Source organism: Carcharodon carcharias, chromosome 21 (genome assembly GCF_017639515.1).
Source record: "Carcharodon carcharias isolate sCarCar2 chromosome 21, sCarCar2.pri, whole genome shotgun sequence".
NCBI classification, from domain to species: domain Eukaryota; kingdom Metazoa; phylum Chordata; class Chondrichthyes; order Lamniformes; family Lamnidae; genus Carcharodon; species Carcharodon carcharias.
In genome coordinates, this window is record NC_054487.1 from 63,682,568 (window position 1) to 63,698,065 (window position 15,498).

At 40.9% G+C, this 15,498-nt stretch overlaps 1 protein-coding gene across 1 annotated transcript in view; it reads left to right on the forward strand.

Annotated features, from left to right (window-relative positions):
- The window catches only part of ptprq (protein tyrosine phosphatase receptor type Q), a 226,504-nt gene that overhangs the window by 192,025 nt on the left and 18,981 nt on the right, over nt 1–15,498 (forward strand). Inside the window, exons 47-48 of the mRNA XM_041215661.1 lie at nt 7,967–7,993; nt 8,554–8,635. Of these exons, the coding sequence (XP_041071595.1) occupies nt 7,967–7,993; nt 8,554–8,635 (109 nt within the window). The remainder of the gene's footprint in view (nt 1–7,966; nt 7,994–8,553; nt 8,636–15,498) is intronic.

The following is a 15,498-nucleotide window of genomic DNA, read 5'->3' on the forward strand; positions in this document are numbered from 1 at the left end:
TTAAAACTGGTGTCACTAAAATTTTAATTGATTTAAAAGAAGATTAAGCAGCTATTTTAAAGATAGCTTGTAATTATATTTTGCTCATGATTTGGCATAATTGGTTCAACAAAAATCAGGAGTTCAATGTACAGGGATAAGAGAACTGATTGTGAAGTGTGAGTGCATTAATGAATGAACTTCAGCATGTAACTAAGAGATAAAAACCAAAAAACTGCGGATGCTGGAAATCCAAAACAAAAACAGAATTACCTGGAAAAACTCAGCAGGTCTGGCAGCATCGGCGGAGAAGAAAAGAGTTGACGTTTCGAGTCCTCATGACCCTTCCACAGAACCCAGAAGGGTCATGAGGACTCGAAACGTCAACTCTTTTCTTCTCCGCCGATGCTGCCAGACCTGCTGAGTTTTTCCAGGTAATTCTGTTTTTGTTTCAGCATGTAACTACTTTGCTTAATCAGCTCACTGTCTGTGTACCTGATGTAAAATTTTATTCAGATTTTGCCGCCTTAACTGTGAAATTTTTGAATGCGCATCCTTTCAAAAGTACACTAAATATTGCAAATTTTAAGGAGCTACTTGTTCAAATAAAGACTGCATTGTGAAATAAAATTAAAATTGTACATCATACAGTTTGGAGAGCTTAAGTAAATATTCAGGCAATGCTTACCACTGATTGCAGTGAATAAAAAAGATATCAAAGCAATAATCAATTAAAAATGTAATAATGAAGGCGATGTGTTTGAAAACATTTAGAAGGTTTTGGGGATATGAGGGAGGGTGAAGTAATACAATTCATTTTTGCGTATATTAAGTAAAAATCATTAAATACACTGGTCTAGACTATTTTTCCCTCCTTTCCTCCAATTTTTTGGAAAACCAAAGAGCAGGTTGGGGTAGAAAGATGTTTAGGGACATGCTCGCAGTCTCCCCACTTCTTTGCACCTTGCCTATTACCTGGTGCCCAGGCTGCAGCATATGTGAATTACATGCAAATTAGGGAAGTATGCCATCCAGTGTGTTTCTTGTAATTTGTGTCCTTTGATTGTTGGTTGCAAGGGCTGCCCAGTGGATTCAATGCTCTCCTGATAGTAGCTTCAGGCCCCAATTTTGTTTTTGTTGACATCTGTGCCTATGCAAGCGCTGAAAGAGCATGAAAAGACTGAAGAGGAGGACTCATAATTATAATTTTAAATAATTTTTTCCAGGCAGCATGGATGCACTTGAAGGTCTGTCATTGTTAAATTCTGTTCCCATTTTGGTGAAACTCCCCAAGATAACCTAAGAAATCTCTTGCATTTAAATGACCCAGAAACCAGAAAGTCAGCTTTAGTCAAGGGCTCATCTCCATAGTGGATAAAATTCCTATGCCATGCTGGCTCCCCAATCCTACTCATTCTGCCAGCAGTGAGCGAAAATTGATGGTGAGGAAGAAACCTTTCTCTGGTGTAGATATAAATAAGGCACGTGCACAGTTTCCCTCTGTGCCCCTGTATTTTCAGAATCTAAAATCCTGAAACAAAGTGCCCACATCTGCAGGTTGCATTCATAATCCCAAACAGAGTGATTATACATATCAAATTTAAAATGTGCACTGGGACAGTTTTGTTCCCTATATTCAATTTCTTCATGTTGAGTATGCATATGGAATATATGCTACTTAAATCTGATAGAATATGCACTTTATCTGCACTGTTCAGTTTAGGATAGTGAAGATAATGTGTGAAGCAGAAGAACTAAAATAAATGAGTAAATTGGATGTTATTTTTCTATTTAATTAGATACATAGGCCACTTCCCAGGACCTTCATGCCTATTATCACCAGCTTTGGATAGTTTAAATTTAAAAGACGCATTTCTGTTTCTTTTCGGGGTTGAGTATTTGCATCTACATTATTCTGCTAAATCACTAATTAACATTTGCTACTATTATTCCTCTGTGAGTGACCATGTTTTACAGCATGAATTATTTGATGAATGTAGTACATCTGGTGTGACAATGTGCATCCACCTGTGTTGGTTCTTGGTTTAAAGAATTGCTTGTGTTGTTCAAGAATGTAATTGCTTGCTGACAACACTGTTTGTGTGTTACTAGCACATGCTTTGACATAAGGACAACATGTTAAAACATGCTTGCACATTGACTTTCAATCTCAACATTTTAGTTATTTACAAACTAACATTCTGATGGCTCCTTTCTTCCAGTTATTCCTCGTTATTCTTTAGACGCAAGGAAATTTATGTCATCCAGTAAGTCAAGTGCTCAGTCTGTTGAAGTGTTGCTATCCCAACATATTATTGTGCAATTTCACGCAAAGTATATCATGTTACAGTAACAGGAACTGTGGAATTAGTAAAATACAGCCCCGAACTTAAGCATTTCAGGACACTTCAGGAACCTCATTTCCAAGTGTCTTCCAAATCAGTTGTTGGGTGCGATTTCAGAATAAAGGCGCAATGGAAAGGATAAAGATGTAGGGTGTAAAACAGGCATCTGACCTGCTACCAGCCATTTTGTGCCCCCCATGGCCCCCCCCCCCCCCCAACATTCTCTATTTTCCACCCTTACCTCAGCTGAAACCCTCAATCAGGCCTTTGCTAACTTGAGACTTGACTGTTCCAACACGCTCCTAGTCGGCCTCCCATTTTCTATTGTCCGTAAACTTGAGGTCATCCAAATCTCTGCTGCCCATATCCTTACTTCTATGAAATCCTGTTCACCTATCATCCCTGTGCTCACTGAGCGACGTTGGCTTCCACTTAAGCAATGCCTCAGATTTAAATTTCTCATGCTTGTTTTCAGATCTCTCTTTGGCCTCACCCTCCCTATCTCTGTAATCTCCTTCAGCCCGACAATACTTCAAGATATTCCTTAAAACCTACCTCTTTGGCCAAGCTTTTGGTCATCTCCCCCTAGTTTTTCTTTTTGCAGCGCAGTGTCAAATTTTGTTCGATAAATTCCTTATGGAGCGCCTTGGGGTGTTTTACTACATTAAAGGTTCTATATAAATACAAATTGTTGTGGTTGTTGTTAGATTAAAAGGAAATTGGGAAAGTTCAATCTAGAAGCCTCCTCTCAAATTATTCATATATCTTGTTCTCCTTCTCATTTGTTGATGCACAGGCATGCATACACTACCATGAAAAGCATTATGCACAGTGGTTTTCAATTCAAACACTGTTTAAAGATGTCCTTTAGACCAATAATCTAACAAATGTTCCACATCTGTTTCTGTAGGGCTGGAACACCAGCCTGTCAGCCTTGCCAGTTGGCCAGAACAAGATAGGATCCTGCATCACTATAACAAATCCTTGGCCTTTCTGCTTGATATTGTCTCAAGTTCAGAGTCACTAATCATTCCTTTAAGCAGACTTTGCTCATCAACCAAAGTGCTCCTTTACAGCCCACTATCTAGTTTAACGACAGCAAGACCTGTGGTTGTAACACAGAACCCTTGGTGCATATTTTTGCAAGTGCTGTCATAGGCATTCTCCTGACTTTACAAAGTCAGACTGAAAGGTGCTCTTGTGAAAGGGGGGACAACTGCAAATCAAGAAACTTACGTTATATAACTTAGATGAATGGTCAAAACACATTTTTCAAGGTGAAATTCAATAATTTCTTATTACTCCTAACTTCCATGAAAATAATAAAACCCAGACTATATTGACACTCGGGGCAAGCCCCAATGCCAAGCTAGCGGTTCCCTGTTTTTGGTTACAAACAGCACAGGTTTGCTTTATCATTTTCATGGGGAGAATTTTCTCCACGTCGGGCAGGCAGGTCGGGAGCGGGTGCAGAGCAGATCGCTGCCTGCGACCAGCTGCGCACTGCCATTTTATGTGATACGCACCTGGTAGTGCTACCTGTGCAGGGGGGTGCGGGTCAGGGCCTGTGCTCTTTTACGCATACCTGTAGAGGATGGAGGAGGGAGAGTCAGGAGCTGCCTCAGGGAGATTAAGATCAAAATGAAACTTTGAAGAAAAGAAAAAATAAAATTATTCAGACATGTCCCCTCATGTGACAGTGTCACATGAGCTGGGACATGTTTATGAATTTTTATTTATCCTGCCCGTGGACGAGGTTTCATGAAGAGCTTGGGCTCTTCGCTTGCCCACCAACCTTAAGGTTGGACAGGCAGCCCTGTCAATATCTTTAATTAGTTTATTAATGGCCTTAACAGGCCTTTGACAGTTCAGTGGGCGCGCAGCCGACTCCGCGCGTTTTATGCATCCTGCCGCTGCACAACGAACAGAAGATTCTCGCCCATGTCTTTGAAAGGGAAAAGAAAATACTCCCTTCAGCATGTGAAGTCTCAAGCGTTTGACCCATCTGGTTGAAATACCTCTCAGTAGTTGGAGCTTAGACATGCAATTGTCTGCTGAATGCATTGAATGAAAACTCTCCTAGCTGATAGTCTAACTTAAAATTAGTTGATTCCAATAGCTTTTTGCCATTCCCACAAAGCTACAGATAAATGAATTAGATAAATGAATTTCTAGCTGTTACATTTCTCTTTGTCATTTAATTTACACTTCAAACCAAAGACATGACCCTTCTTTCTATGACTGTTAGTGAATGTTAAGTCAAGAGTATCACAACTTAATTTTACCAAGAGTATTATAAATTGATAAAATTCTGATCAAGCAATACCAGCCAGGAGGTAATGCCAGGTAAGTTATAGCACTTAGTTAAGGAGGAGGAGATCGTGCCCAAGGAAGAGCAGAAATCTTGTGCCCAGGTGGCCTTATAGATGCTAGGAATGACTCTCTCTGTACTTTGGAAAATTTAACATCACTGTAAAAGCATATAGGCAATCATTGTAATATTTTTGTAGCAATTCAGTGTGAAAGAATATGAAAATCCTGGCCTTGCTAAACAATGTTCTGTTAAATGTTTGGGATTTGCACCCCTCACTTGGGGCACAGATAAAGAAAGTACATTTTGGCAGGAAGAATAGGGAAATCATAGATGCATTCAAGGGGAAATTAGACAAGTAGGTGAGGGAGAAGGGAATAGATGGTTACAATGGCAGATTTAGATGGAAAAAGATGGGAGGAAGCTTAAGTGGAATATAAACACTGGCATGGTCTCACTGGGCTGAATGGCCTGTTTCTGTGCCATCCTATGTATTCCTATGTACAAATGCACAATTTATGGGACTATAACTTTGCCAAACTAAAGAAGGATAAAGTCCTTTTGCCAATGCTCAGATTTTAATAAATTAAATTTGACATAGCTTAAACAATGATTGAAGTTTCATGAAGTATAAGATGTTTTGAGAGAAGAATTTCTCTAGTTACTGTATGAAGTAAATTTAATTTTGAATGCATACATATAATGACCAAAGTAATGTTAATTGGACATTGTAGAGTTTATAATATTCAACACCTGTGCTCCTTTCAGTACTGCCACAGCCAAATGATGCTAGCACAAAGAAGTTCACAGAATGATGTATCTTCATTATTGTACTTTTGCGTTATAAAATTTTCTCTTACTATTAATAAATTTGGTGGGTTGCAACTTCTTGGCAACACTTGCAGCATGCATGTTACCATTATAGCTATGGAAAACTGACATATGTTTATGACCATAACAAATTTAATAAAAAAAAATCACTCTGTCCAGCTGTGAGATTCAGCTATAAAATTGCTTGGAGTAAAATCAACACTCTAAATGTGAAATACATATTTAGAAAAAAAGCATAAAAATATGTCATAAAAATATGAACATCTGTGAAAATGGACAGATTAAAATTTAAAGGGTAGACCCATACTAAAATTTAAAAATAAAAAAATGAATAAAACTCAATAGGAATAAACAGTTAATGACTCCAGTCAAGAAAGCCCACTCAAAAGTTCAATTTTTCTTTAAAATAAAGAGAGCATAGAAGTCAGAAAAGTAAATTTCATACATCTGAAATTCCTGGGTTTGTAATTCAGGCAGCACTGACCTTACTGGAGTCTTTTATATTCAGTGGGAGTTCACCTTATTTGAATAGGGTAGGTGAGGGTACGTACCATTTAAGGTGCATTTCTTTTACGCAGCTGCCCTTACTTGCCAGAAGCTCTGGCATCCACCCACTCACCCACCATTATATCCTTGACACACTGAGCTAGGAAGGAGTTGTAGGGTGTGCACAGGTAAGGGTGGTCTTCAGAACTTATTTTTAAAATTAGGAGGTCTTCAGGGAAGCAGACTATTTGCCTAATCTGGACCTCACCAATAGAGTCCACAGCCATGTAAAGGCCAGTATGCCTTCACATGAAATGCCTTATGGAATAGCCCTTCCCCCTCCCTGCCATTGGTCTTGTCAGAGGCCGATTGAAGTCCCATCCTATCATATTGCAATGAAGAGACTCACAGAAACTGCAGAGACTCATCAAAATCAGACCTGCACTGTTTCCCTGGAGATCCTGCTGGTCTCTAGCCATAGTTATGGTAGGAGTCTTGTAGAACCCTCATGGATTTTTAGAATCTATGTTTGTTATTCAGCAACACAGAAATATGTTTGGGTGCCATTTCAATCAAAAATCCATCTGTAGACAAGATTTCAATAAGTTCTGGATTCTTCATTTTATACTGGTGCTAGGTCATGTTGGAATACAATTCCACATGCTAATACCTCATTGAAATTGTAATTACCTTGACTGAGCCCTGACTGCGTTGTGGCTTTTGACACTGGACAATTACAGTAAAGTCTGATCCCAACCTTAACTGATGACTACTACATGAATAGTCAAAACTGTGGATGATTTTCCTCTTCCTTAACCCAATTGTAGTGCAGCCAAAAGATTGAGCTTGGAACCTTCGCTGAGCTACATGTTCAGCTATGAAAGATTTGATCAAGGGTCAGAAGTTACTCAAACGGGGGTGGGGTGGGGGGGTGCGGGGGGGTGGAGTGGGTGGTTGAGGTTTGTGGTTTAAAGTATTTCGTATATCCATGTCAGCAGAAACTTTCTGTTGGGAGACTTTTAGCCAGAGAAAGATTTCTATAATATTCAAATAATTTCTTACAATTGTTTAAAGTCATTAGACAACTCATTTCTTACAACTCCCCACCTTGCAAAGGAAATATTCTTATTGACTTCTCATAATCAGTTCCTGACTAACCTAACTATTTCTAAGTTATTACCCTGCATGAGCTGACAAGTGTATAAATTATTTAATTATCTCATTAATATTTTCTTGGACATCCTGACAATTCTGTACAATAGCTAGTTTTGGTTTTAGCTCCTGTTGCAATTATTTAATTTGGTTGAATCATCCCTTATTCATTTTAGTTAAAATTCCCTTTTTGCACAGCCCCAAATGACTTAGATAATGAGATATTTGGAGTTTATATAAAATCCCCATTGTTCATTGTAGTTTGAAAGGTAAGCTCACTTAGTTGTCTAATTTATTTTAATGCAAATCACTATAATTTAAATGTGTGTGCATCACTGAAAGAAAGAAAGGAATGTAATGTGGAGTTACTGAATCAAGTGCAGTCATACACAAATTAAATTATTTAAATTAAATTCAATTCAGAGCAAAGTTTTAAATGAAATAATAAGTCACAATTGTCTTGGCCTGACTTGACTTACAGTGCAACACAATGGAAGAAATAATCATGTCATTAAAAAAATCTATGACAGTAAATTAATATTACACACAAATAATCTTGTAAAATTCAACTTATTTTTAACAATGCAGTTTTATAAGTATGCACTTTATAGCTTTGTTTATGTCTCCTCGTACTGAGTTCATATATATGACATGGTTTTCAGACTTTAATAATTTGCATCTAAACCGTGTATATTGATTTCGTTTAATAAGTGGATATGATGTGTTCTCGATTTTCACAAGCCCTAATATTTGTTGCATATCCTATTGCTTTATGCTACTTTTTGTATATTGTAATGACTATAAAACAAACACAAAATGTATTTAGAAAATGCAAAATTTTGAAAAAATCTCTGCATTGCAGGTTGCTCAGTTATAGGAAATCTCTCAAGTAAGTAGTTGCAAATTTCTCTAATTTTTTTGTTCACAGCTTGGTAAAATTTGATGTGATTTCTTTTCTATTTTCTGTCAGGTTAAAAGTCAAACGGTATAAATCATAAAAGTATGACCAATTGCATGGTAACTGGAGAAGGGCTTTTTCTTCTCCCTCTGGAGTGAACCATACATATCTGTATTTCAGCTTTGGAAGTAATATGGGCTTATTTAAATTCCTTGGAGTGCAGGAAAGATGTCACTATTAGAATGACAACGCATTGATTGCATTATTACTTTTTATTCCAAATTTCAAGAAATAACTTCATGTTGTACAAAAATCCTCAAAGGTTGTAATATCCACATACTGTATTTTAACCATACCTTCAAACAAATCACCCACTATTTGAATATTACCTTATCATGGTTGTGCCTCATTCTAAAGAGGAGCAAGGACTTAACTGTAGATAATCTTTGAATGTAATTTATCATCAGCAGAATGACCTATAAATAACTGGCAAATTTTGAACAAAAGTTACATGAATTTGTACTTCTTTTAAAACTCAATCTGTCCCACAGGCCCATTAACAAGAAGTCATTTCTTCAGCATGTAGAAGACCTGTGTGTTAACAACAACCTGAAGTTTCAAGAAGAATTTTCGGTATGTCTTCAACAGTTGTCACAACACACCAAGAATTTAGCAGCTTCATATGTCACAATTCATGTCTAGTTTAGTGCATGTGAGACCAGTGAGAACCCTGGCCTTGATAATCAATACCCAATTACCAGGTTTAATGTTTATATAGTAATGTTACACTGATTTAGGTTCTTCACTATATGTGGCAACCTGATCGGAACCATTCACCAACCATCTCAGTGTAGGTTGATCCTCTGCAGACCACCCCACATTGACATTTTTCTTGATGGGGTGTCACTGTGAGTGTTCATTAGGCAAAGGTTAATTCAACTGAGTTCTATATGTTTTTTTTTAATATTCTGTTCTTCTGGGCAGGATCAAGGTCACTTTAACACATTGGATGCCCTTTTACAGCAACTTGAGTCTGAAATCTAGCCTTAGGTTGTACTTGAAATTCACTTTCTGGAGGCGGTAAACCACAATGACCCTGACTATCCTGCCATTCTACTTAGATAAAAAGGTAGTGTGGATCTGGGAAAGCAAACAACTGAACAGAAAGAGTGAAATGAAAGAAATATATCTGTTTTCAATGTGTCACAGTTAATTACTGTTGTATATAATTCATGAGGAATAACATAAATACTAGATTATAGTTTTATTTTTATGGTTATATTTCATATTTCTATGGTAATTTCAGGACCATCTGCGGTGGAGCCCATAGCAACAGACATTAATATTGGTGTATTGCTTGTGAATACTCAGACTACTCTGGTAGACTGTAGTAGATTTTCTTGTCCAGCTTTAACAAAATGGGGTATCAGATGGAGAAAATTTTGAGGCAAGGCTTCACAGATCCTATTCCATCCATTGCCATGAAGATCAGTGTACCTTCTGACAGAGCGCCTAGTGATAGAGGTGTGACTGGAATACAGTGGATGAGAATGCTATTTCTGAGACAGTGCAACATTCAGGCCACCCACCCTTTCACTCAAATGCCATAGGATGTCCAGATAACACCAGCCAACTACCGCAGTATCAGATATAGTGCAAACAGTTGGTGGAATTAAATCATGACCCAACACAGGAGGGCACAAGAATACATCCAACCCAAGAGACACAGATTGATAGCAAGTCATCTCAATTAACCGCCCCACTAATCCAGCACCTAGAAGAAGCATTAATATATAAAATTTTTTACACCTATACTATCATCATGAGAAAGCACCAAGGCAAATAGCATTGGTGGCACATTTGTTACTCTTAGGGGAACAAATGGGGCTCCCCAAAAAATGAAGCTCAGCAGCCATATCTTCTTGTTCATTCTCCGTGGCTTCCTCCGTCACTGGATGTGACTCTGTCTCCTTGTCAACCTGATTCATGCCTAAAATCCTGCCAAGTGGGAAAAATAATGTGTTGTCTTATGCTGCTGCTTGCTTTCCGCAGAAAGAGCTGGATGTAGGGCAGGATTTTATGTCCCGCGGGTAGGCGCGCGCCCGATCCGATCAGACGTAAAAATAGTACGCAATGACGTTGGGCGAGCATCCCGATGTCATTAATTGATGTCATCAATTAATTTAAACAGATTTTTTGCTGCGTCCAACCTTACAGTTGGCAGGCGGGCGAATTGGCCAGGCAGCCTTTTGATTCTTTAGCAAACCTCATCCACAGGCGGGATGAGGTTTCCACAATTAAATCAAAAATAAATATAAAGTATTGGGCAGAATTTTTATTCTGTTCATGTTATTGTGAGTGAGTCCCATGTCGGGACACTTTTTTCAGATTTTAAAAATATTTTTTGATTTTAAAGTTGTTCATCTCCCTGAGGCAGCTCCCTGCTGCCAGGGAGCTTTCAGTGCACCCTCCCCCCATGCAAACACAGATTTTTGCACTCACACTCCTCCTGCCCCCACCCTAGCAGCGCTGAGCTTCTCAGCGCATCTTTCACGCTGGCTGGCCATTAATTGGCCATCCAGCATGGAATCACGGCCGGGGGCCGATCGCAGCTGACGGACTGCTTCCCGGCCACTCCTGAGCCCGCTTGACGACCCGAAAATCCGGCCCGTAATGTTCCAGACGTGGGTTCTGCACACAGGTTGGAGAACTTGTGGGAAATCTGGGTCGCTTCCGTAGGGGAAGCCTGACCAGGCTAAGAGTCTATCAGGCACTTAACTGGCAGGAACCCGGCTTTCCCCAGGATTTAGGACCCTGGTGTAGATAACCCACCCGCCGAGAGCTGCCAGCCAGACGGAGGCCATCGGGAGCAGTGGCTGCTGCCGGGAGTGCTCCAGTGACTTCATCTGGGTTTGTTATTAGATTCCTGGACTCAGGTGAGTGAGGACAAGGTGGGGGGGGTGGGGGCGGTGTTCAAGGAACAGGATGTCGTGGGGGTGGTCACAGAGGGTTCAGAGGTAAGGGCAGGTTGTGGCTTTCAACGGCCTCACCTTTTGGTGCCAGATCTCTCGATCGGGCAGAGTGCCTGACAGTGAAGGACCAACACACACCCCCTACCCCACTCAGTAGACTGCTGGCAATTAGGTTTGCTGGGTGGTATTTGGGAGGCACAGGATAGCTGTGTGAATTCCCAATTAATGCCTGAGCCCAACACTAAATCCTGTTGGGGGTGTCTCATTAATTAGTCTATTTGACATTCCACTACTGGCAGGCAAAGTTCCTGCATCAGGCACTTCCCGCTGTGCGAGACTGACGTGCAGCCTCTCCCACGATTAAGTGGGCCAGGCCGCCATGATTTCCGCCATGACAGGCTGGATGAAACTCCACCCAGAGATTTAGGAATAAGATAGCTTTTGTGAGCAATTTATTTGTGTCATTTTGAAATGGAAAGCATTTATATTCCAGTCATCCATTGTATTCTAAGCATACGTTGGCTGCTGAGCACCTGTCAGTTGGCTGGTTATCAGTCTGTCCCTCTTGGGAAGGAAGTGGCCTTGAGCCGCCTTGTGCTGGGCCACAACCTAACCCCACAACTACCTGCACTGCATCTGATGCTGAGGTGATCATGAGCCCTGTTGGCTTTTCAACACATCCTGGAGCATTTGAGTGAGTGAATGGGTGGGCTGGGTGTTGCACTGTCTTCAGAAATAGTATCCTCATCCATTGTATTCCAGGCGCCCCTTGTATTCCAGTCATGCCTCTACTACTGTGTACCTGTCAGTTGGTTTTGTATGATTCTTTCTGCAATGCAGGATATGCACACACCTAATTATTAATAGTGTTCAAAAATATTTGAAAGTGCTGATTTGGTGTGTATCACTTTTTTCTCTTCTGAAAAATAAATCACTAACATTTAAAAGGAGCAAAACTCTTGTATTCTGTGATCAGTGGGCACCACAGGATGTTAACTATATTTTTTTTAATTCATTCAAAATGTGAGCTTCGCTGGCAAGGCCAGTATTTGTTGCCCACCCTAACTGCCCTTGAGAAGGTGGTGGTGAGCCATCTTCTCAAACTGCTGCAGTCCATTTGATATAGGTACACCCACATAGCTGGAGAAAGGGAGTTCCAGAATGTTTACCCAGCGACAGTGAAGGAATAGCTCCAAGTTAGAGAGGAGAACTTGCAGCTGGTAGTGTTCCCAAGAGTCTCCTGCCCTTTCCTTCTAGGTGGTAGACGTCACAGGTTTGGAAGGTGCTATTGTAAGAGACTTGGTGAATTGCTGCACTGTGTCTTATAGATGGTACATATTGCTGCCACTGCATGCTGGTGGTGGCGGCAGCGAATGCTTAAGGTGGTGGATGGGATGTTGAACAAGCAAACCCCTTTGTTTTGGATGGAGTTGAGTTTCTTGAGTGTTGTTGGAGCTGCCTTCATCCAGACAAGTGTCCTTTCCATCCTTCCCATTCCTGACTTGCACCTTGCAGATGACCAACATGCTTTGGGAAGTCAGGAGGTGAGACATTTGCCACTTAACTCCCAGCCTCTGACCTGCTCTTGAAGCCACTATTTATTTGGCTTCTCCATTTGTGTTTCTGGTCAATGGCAACCCTCAGGATGTTGATAGTGGGGAATTCAGTGACAGTAATACTGTTAAACATCCAGGGAGATGGTTAGATTCTCTCTAATGGTCATTTCCAGGCACTTGTGTGGTGTGAATGTTACTTGTCATTTATCAGCCCAGGCCTGAATGTTGTCCAGGTCTTGCTGCATGCAGTAACAGACTGCTTCAGTATCTGAGGAGTGTCGAATGGTGTTGAACATGTGCAATCATCACCGAGCATCTCTACTTTTGATCTTATGATGGAAGAAAGATCATTGGTGGAGCAGCTAAAGATGGTTCGATTGAGGAGACTACCAGAGGAACTCCTGCTGTGATATCCTGGGACTGATGATTGGCCTCCACCAATGACAACGATCTTCCTTTATTCTGGATATGTCTAACCAATGGAGATGTTTTTCCACTGATTCTCATTGACTTTAGTTTTGCTAGGGCTCCTTGAAGCCACACTCAGTGAAATGTTGCCTTGGTCATGGGCAGTCATTCTCACCTCAGCTCTGGAATTCAGCTCTTTTATCCATGTTTGGACAAAGACTGTAATGAGGTCTGGAGTCAAGTGTCCCTGGCAGACCCCAAACTGAGCATCAGTGAGCAGGTCATCACTGAGTAAATACAGATTGCTAGCATCATCAATAACACTTTCCATCACTCTGCTGATGTTTGAGAGTAGACTGATGGGATGGTAATTGACCAAATTGGATTTGCACTTTTTGTGCATCTGGGCAATTTTCCACATTGTCAACTGAATGCCAGTGTTGTAGTTACACTAGAACAGTTTGGCTAAAGGAGCAGCTTGTACTGGAGCACAAGACTTAAGTACTACAACCAGGATGTTGTCAGGACCCATAGCCTTTGCTACATCTAGTGTTTTCAGCCATTCCTTGATATCACGAGTAGTTAATCAAATTGGTTGAAGACTGGCATCTATGATGCTTGTGACCTCAGGAAGAGCCTGAGATGGATCATTCACCTGGCATTTCTGGTTGAAGATGGCTGAAAATGTTTCAACTTTCTGTTTTGCACTGATGTGCTGGGCTCCCCCATCATTGAGAATGGGGATATTTGTGGAATCTGCTCCTCTGCTTAGTTGTTTAATTGTCCACCATCATTCCTGACTGGATGTGGCAGGACTTGCAGGGCTTAGACCTGATCCATTGGTTGTGGAATAACTTTTCTCAGTCAATAGCATGCTGCTTTCACTTTTTTGCATGCATACAACTATGCATTTCTTCTGGTGGATCTCTGGGAATTTGACTGTAAACTATGGGAATAATTTTCCGGTCGGCGAGCGGGGGTGGGGCCCGCTCACTGACGCGTAAAATGACACACGGTGACATCAGGTGGGCGTCCTGACGTCACCGCACGTCATTTAGATTTTCAATTCGGCAGACGTGTCGGCTGCGCGCCCACCAAACTGTCAAAGCCTATTAAGGCCTGTTAAAAATTAATTAAAACTAAGTTAAGTGAGCTGCCCATCCAATCTTAAGGTTGGCAGGCAGGCAGAGTCCAGGCAACCTTCGCATTTTTCATGAAACCTTCATCCACTGGCGGTATGAGATTTCATGAAGTGTTTTAAAATTCAATAAAAATTATTTTAAAAATTCATTGACATGTCCCAGCTCATGTGACACTGTCACATGAGGGGACATGTTTTAAAAGTTTTTTTTCCCTTTATTTAAATTTTAAAACCTTAAACTGATCTCCCTGAGGCACCTTTGTGCCTCAGGGAGATTTCTGCGCTCTTTCGCATGCATGCGACTCAATGAATCGCCCCCCCCCACCCCACCAGCCCGCACAGGGAGAGCTCAGCGCTCCTGGGTGAGCGTCATGCTGGCAGGGCTTAATTGGCCGCCCATGTAAAATGCCGGCGTGTCCCTGATCGGGGGCGCCGATTGGGTTCACACTCGTTCCTGCCCGCCCCCGCACAACCCTCCCGACGGGGGGATAATTCAGCCCTATGATACAGTGAATCTAACTATGTCAGGCTGATGCTTAACTTGTCTGTGGGACCACTCTCCAAATTTTGGCACAAGTCCACAGATGTTAGTGCAGAAGACTTTTCACACTCATCTGGGCAGGTTGTGCTGCAGGGTCTGGCTTTGTCATTCTAAGTGTCTAAGTTGATACTGGGTGGTCCATCCAGTGTTATTCTTTTTCAAATTTTTTGTATCAGTTTGATACAACTGAGTGGCTTGCTGGGCTATTTCAGAGGGTGGTTAAGAGTTAACCACATTGTTGTGGGTCTGGCATCCAAGTAAGGACAAAAGGTTTTCTTCCCTAAAGGAAAGTAGTGAATCAAATGGGTTTTTTTATGACAATCCACTAGCTTTGTGGCCACCATTGTAGACACTATCTTTTTATACCAGATTTGTTAATTAATTGAATTTAAATTCTGGAAGGCAATGCTTTGGCCCATAGAGAATGATCAGTCCTTCCTGGCAAACAGATCATTAGATAAAATGGAGGTTTGATCTGCTGGAATTTTGGCACAGTGAGCCTATTCTATTGACTGTACCTCCCATCATGTTTTGGTTGGTTGGAATTCTATTTGTCAAGCCCCCCTTCAGATATTAGCCAACTAGGCAACATGTCTGGGTCTTGCCCAATTTTTCACCCACTTTAGTGCTCTTCCAACCAATTTATGCTGTGCCTCAGGTCCAAGAAAATTTGGGGATCCCAATCCCCTGCAGTGAACTTTGGTGGCAGGTTAAAGGAAACCCTTGATTGCTTCTCCAGGATTCACTTCATTTTTCTGCAAGTTATGGTAGAAACCTGCAAAAATTCCAGCCAATCACCTTTCTCAGTGTGACCCAATTTGAGATGTTTGCACTCATTTTCAAGACAGTTTTTAATGTTGATTTATTTTTGCCTCAGT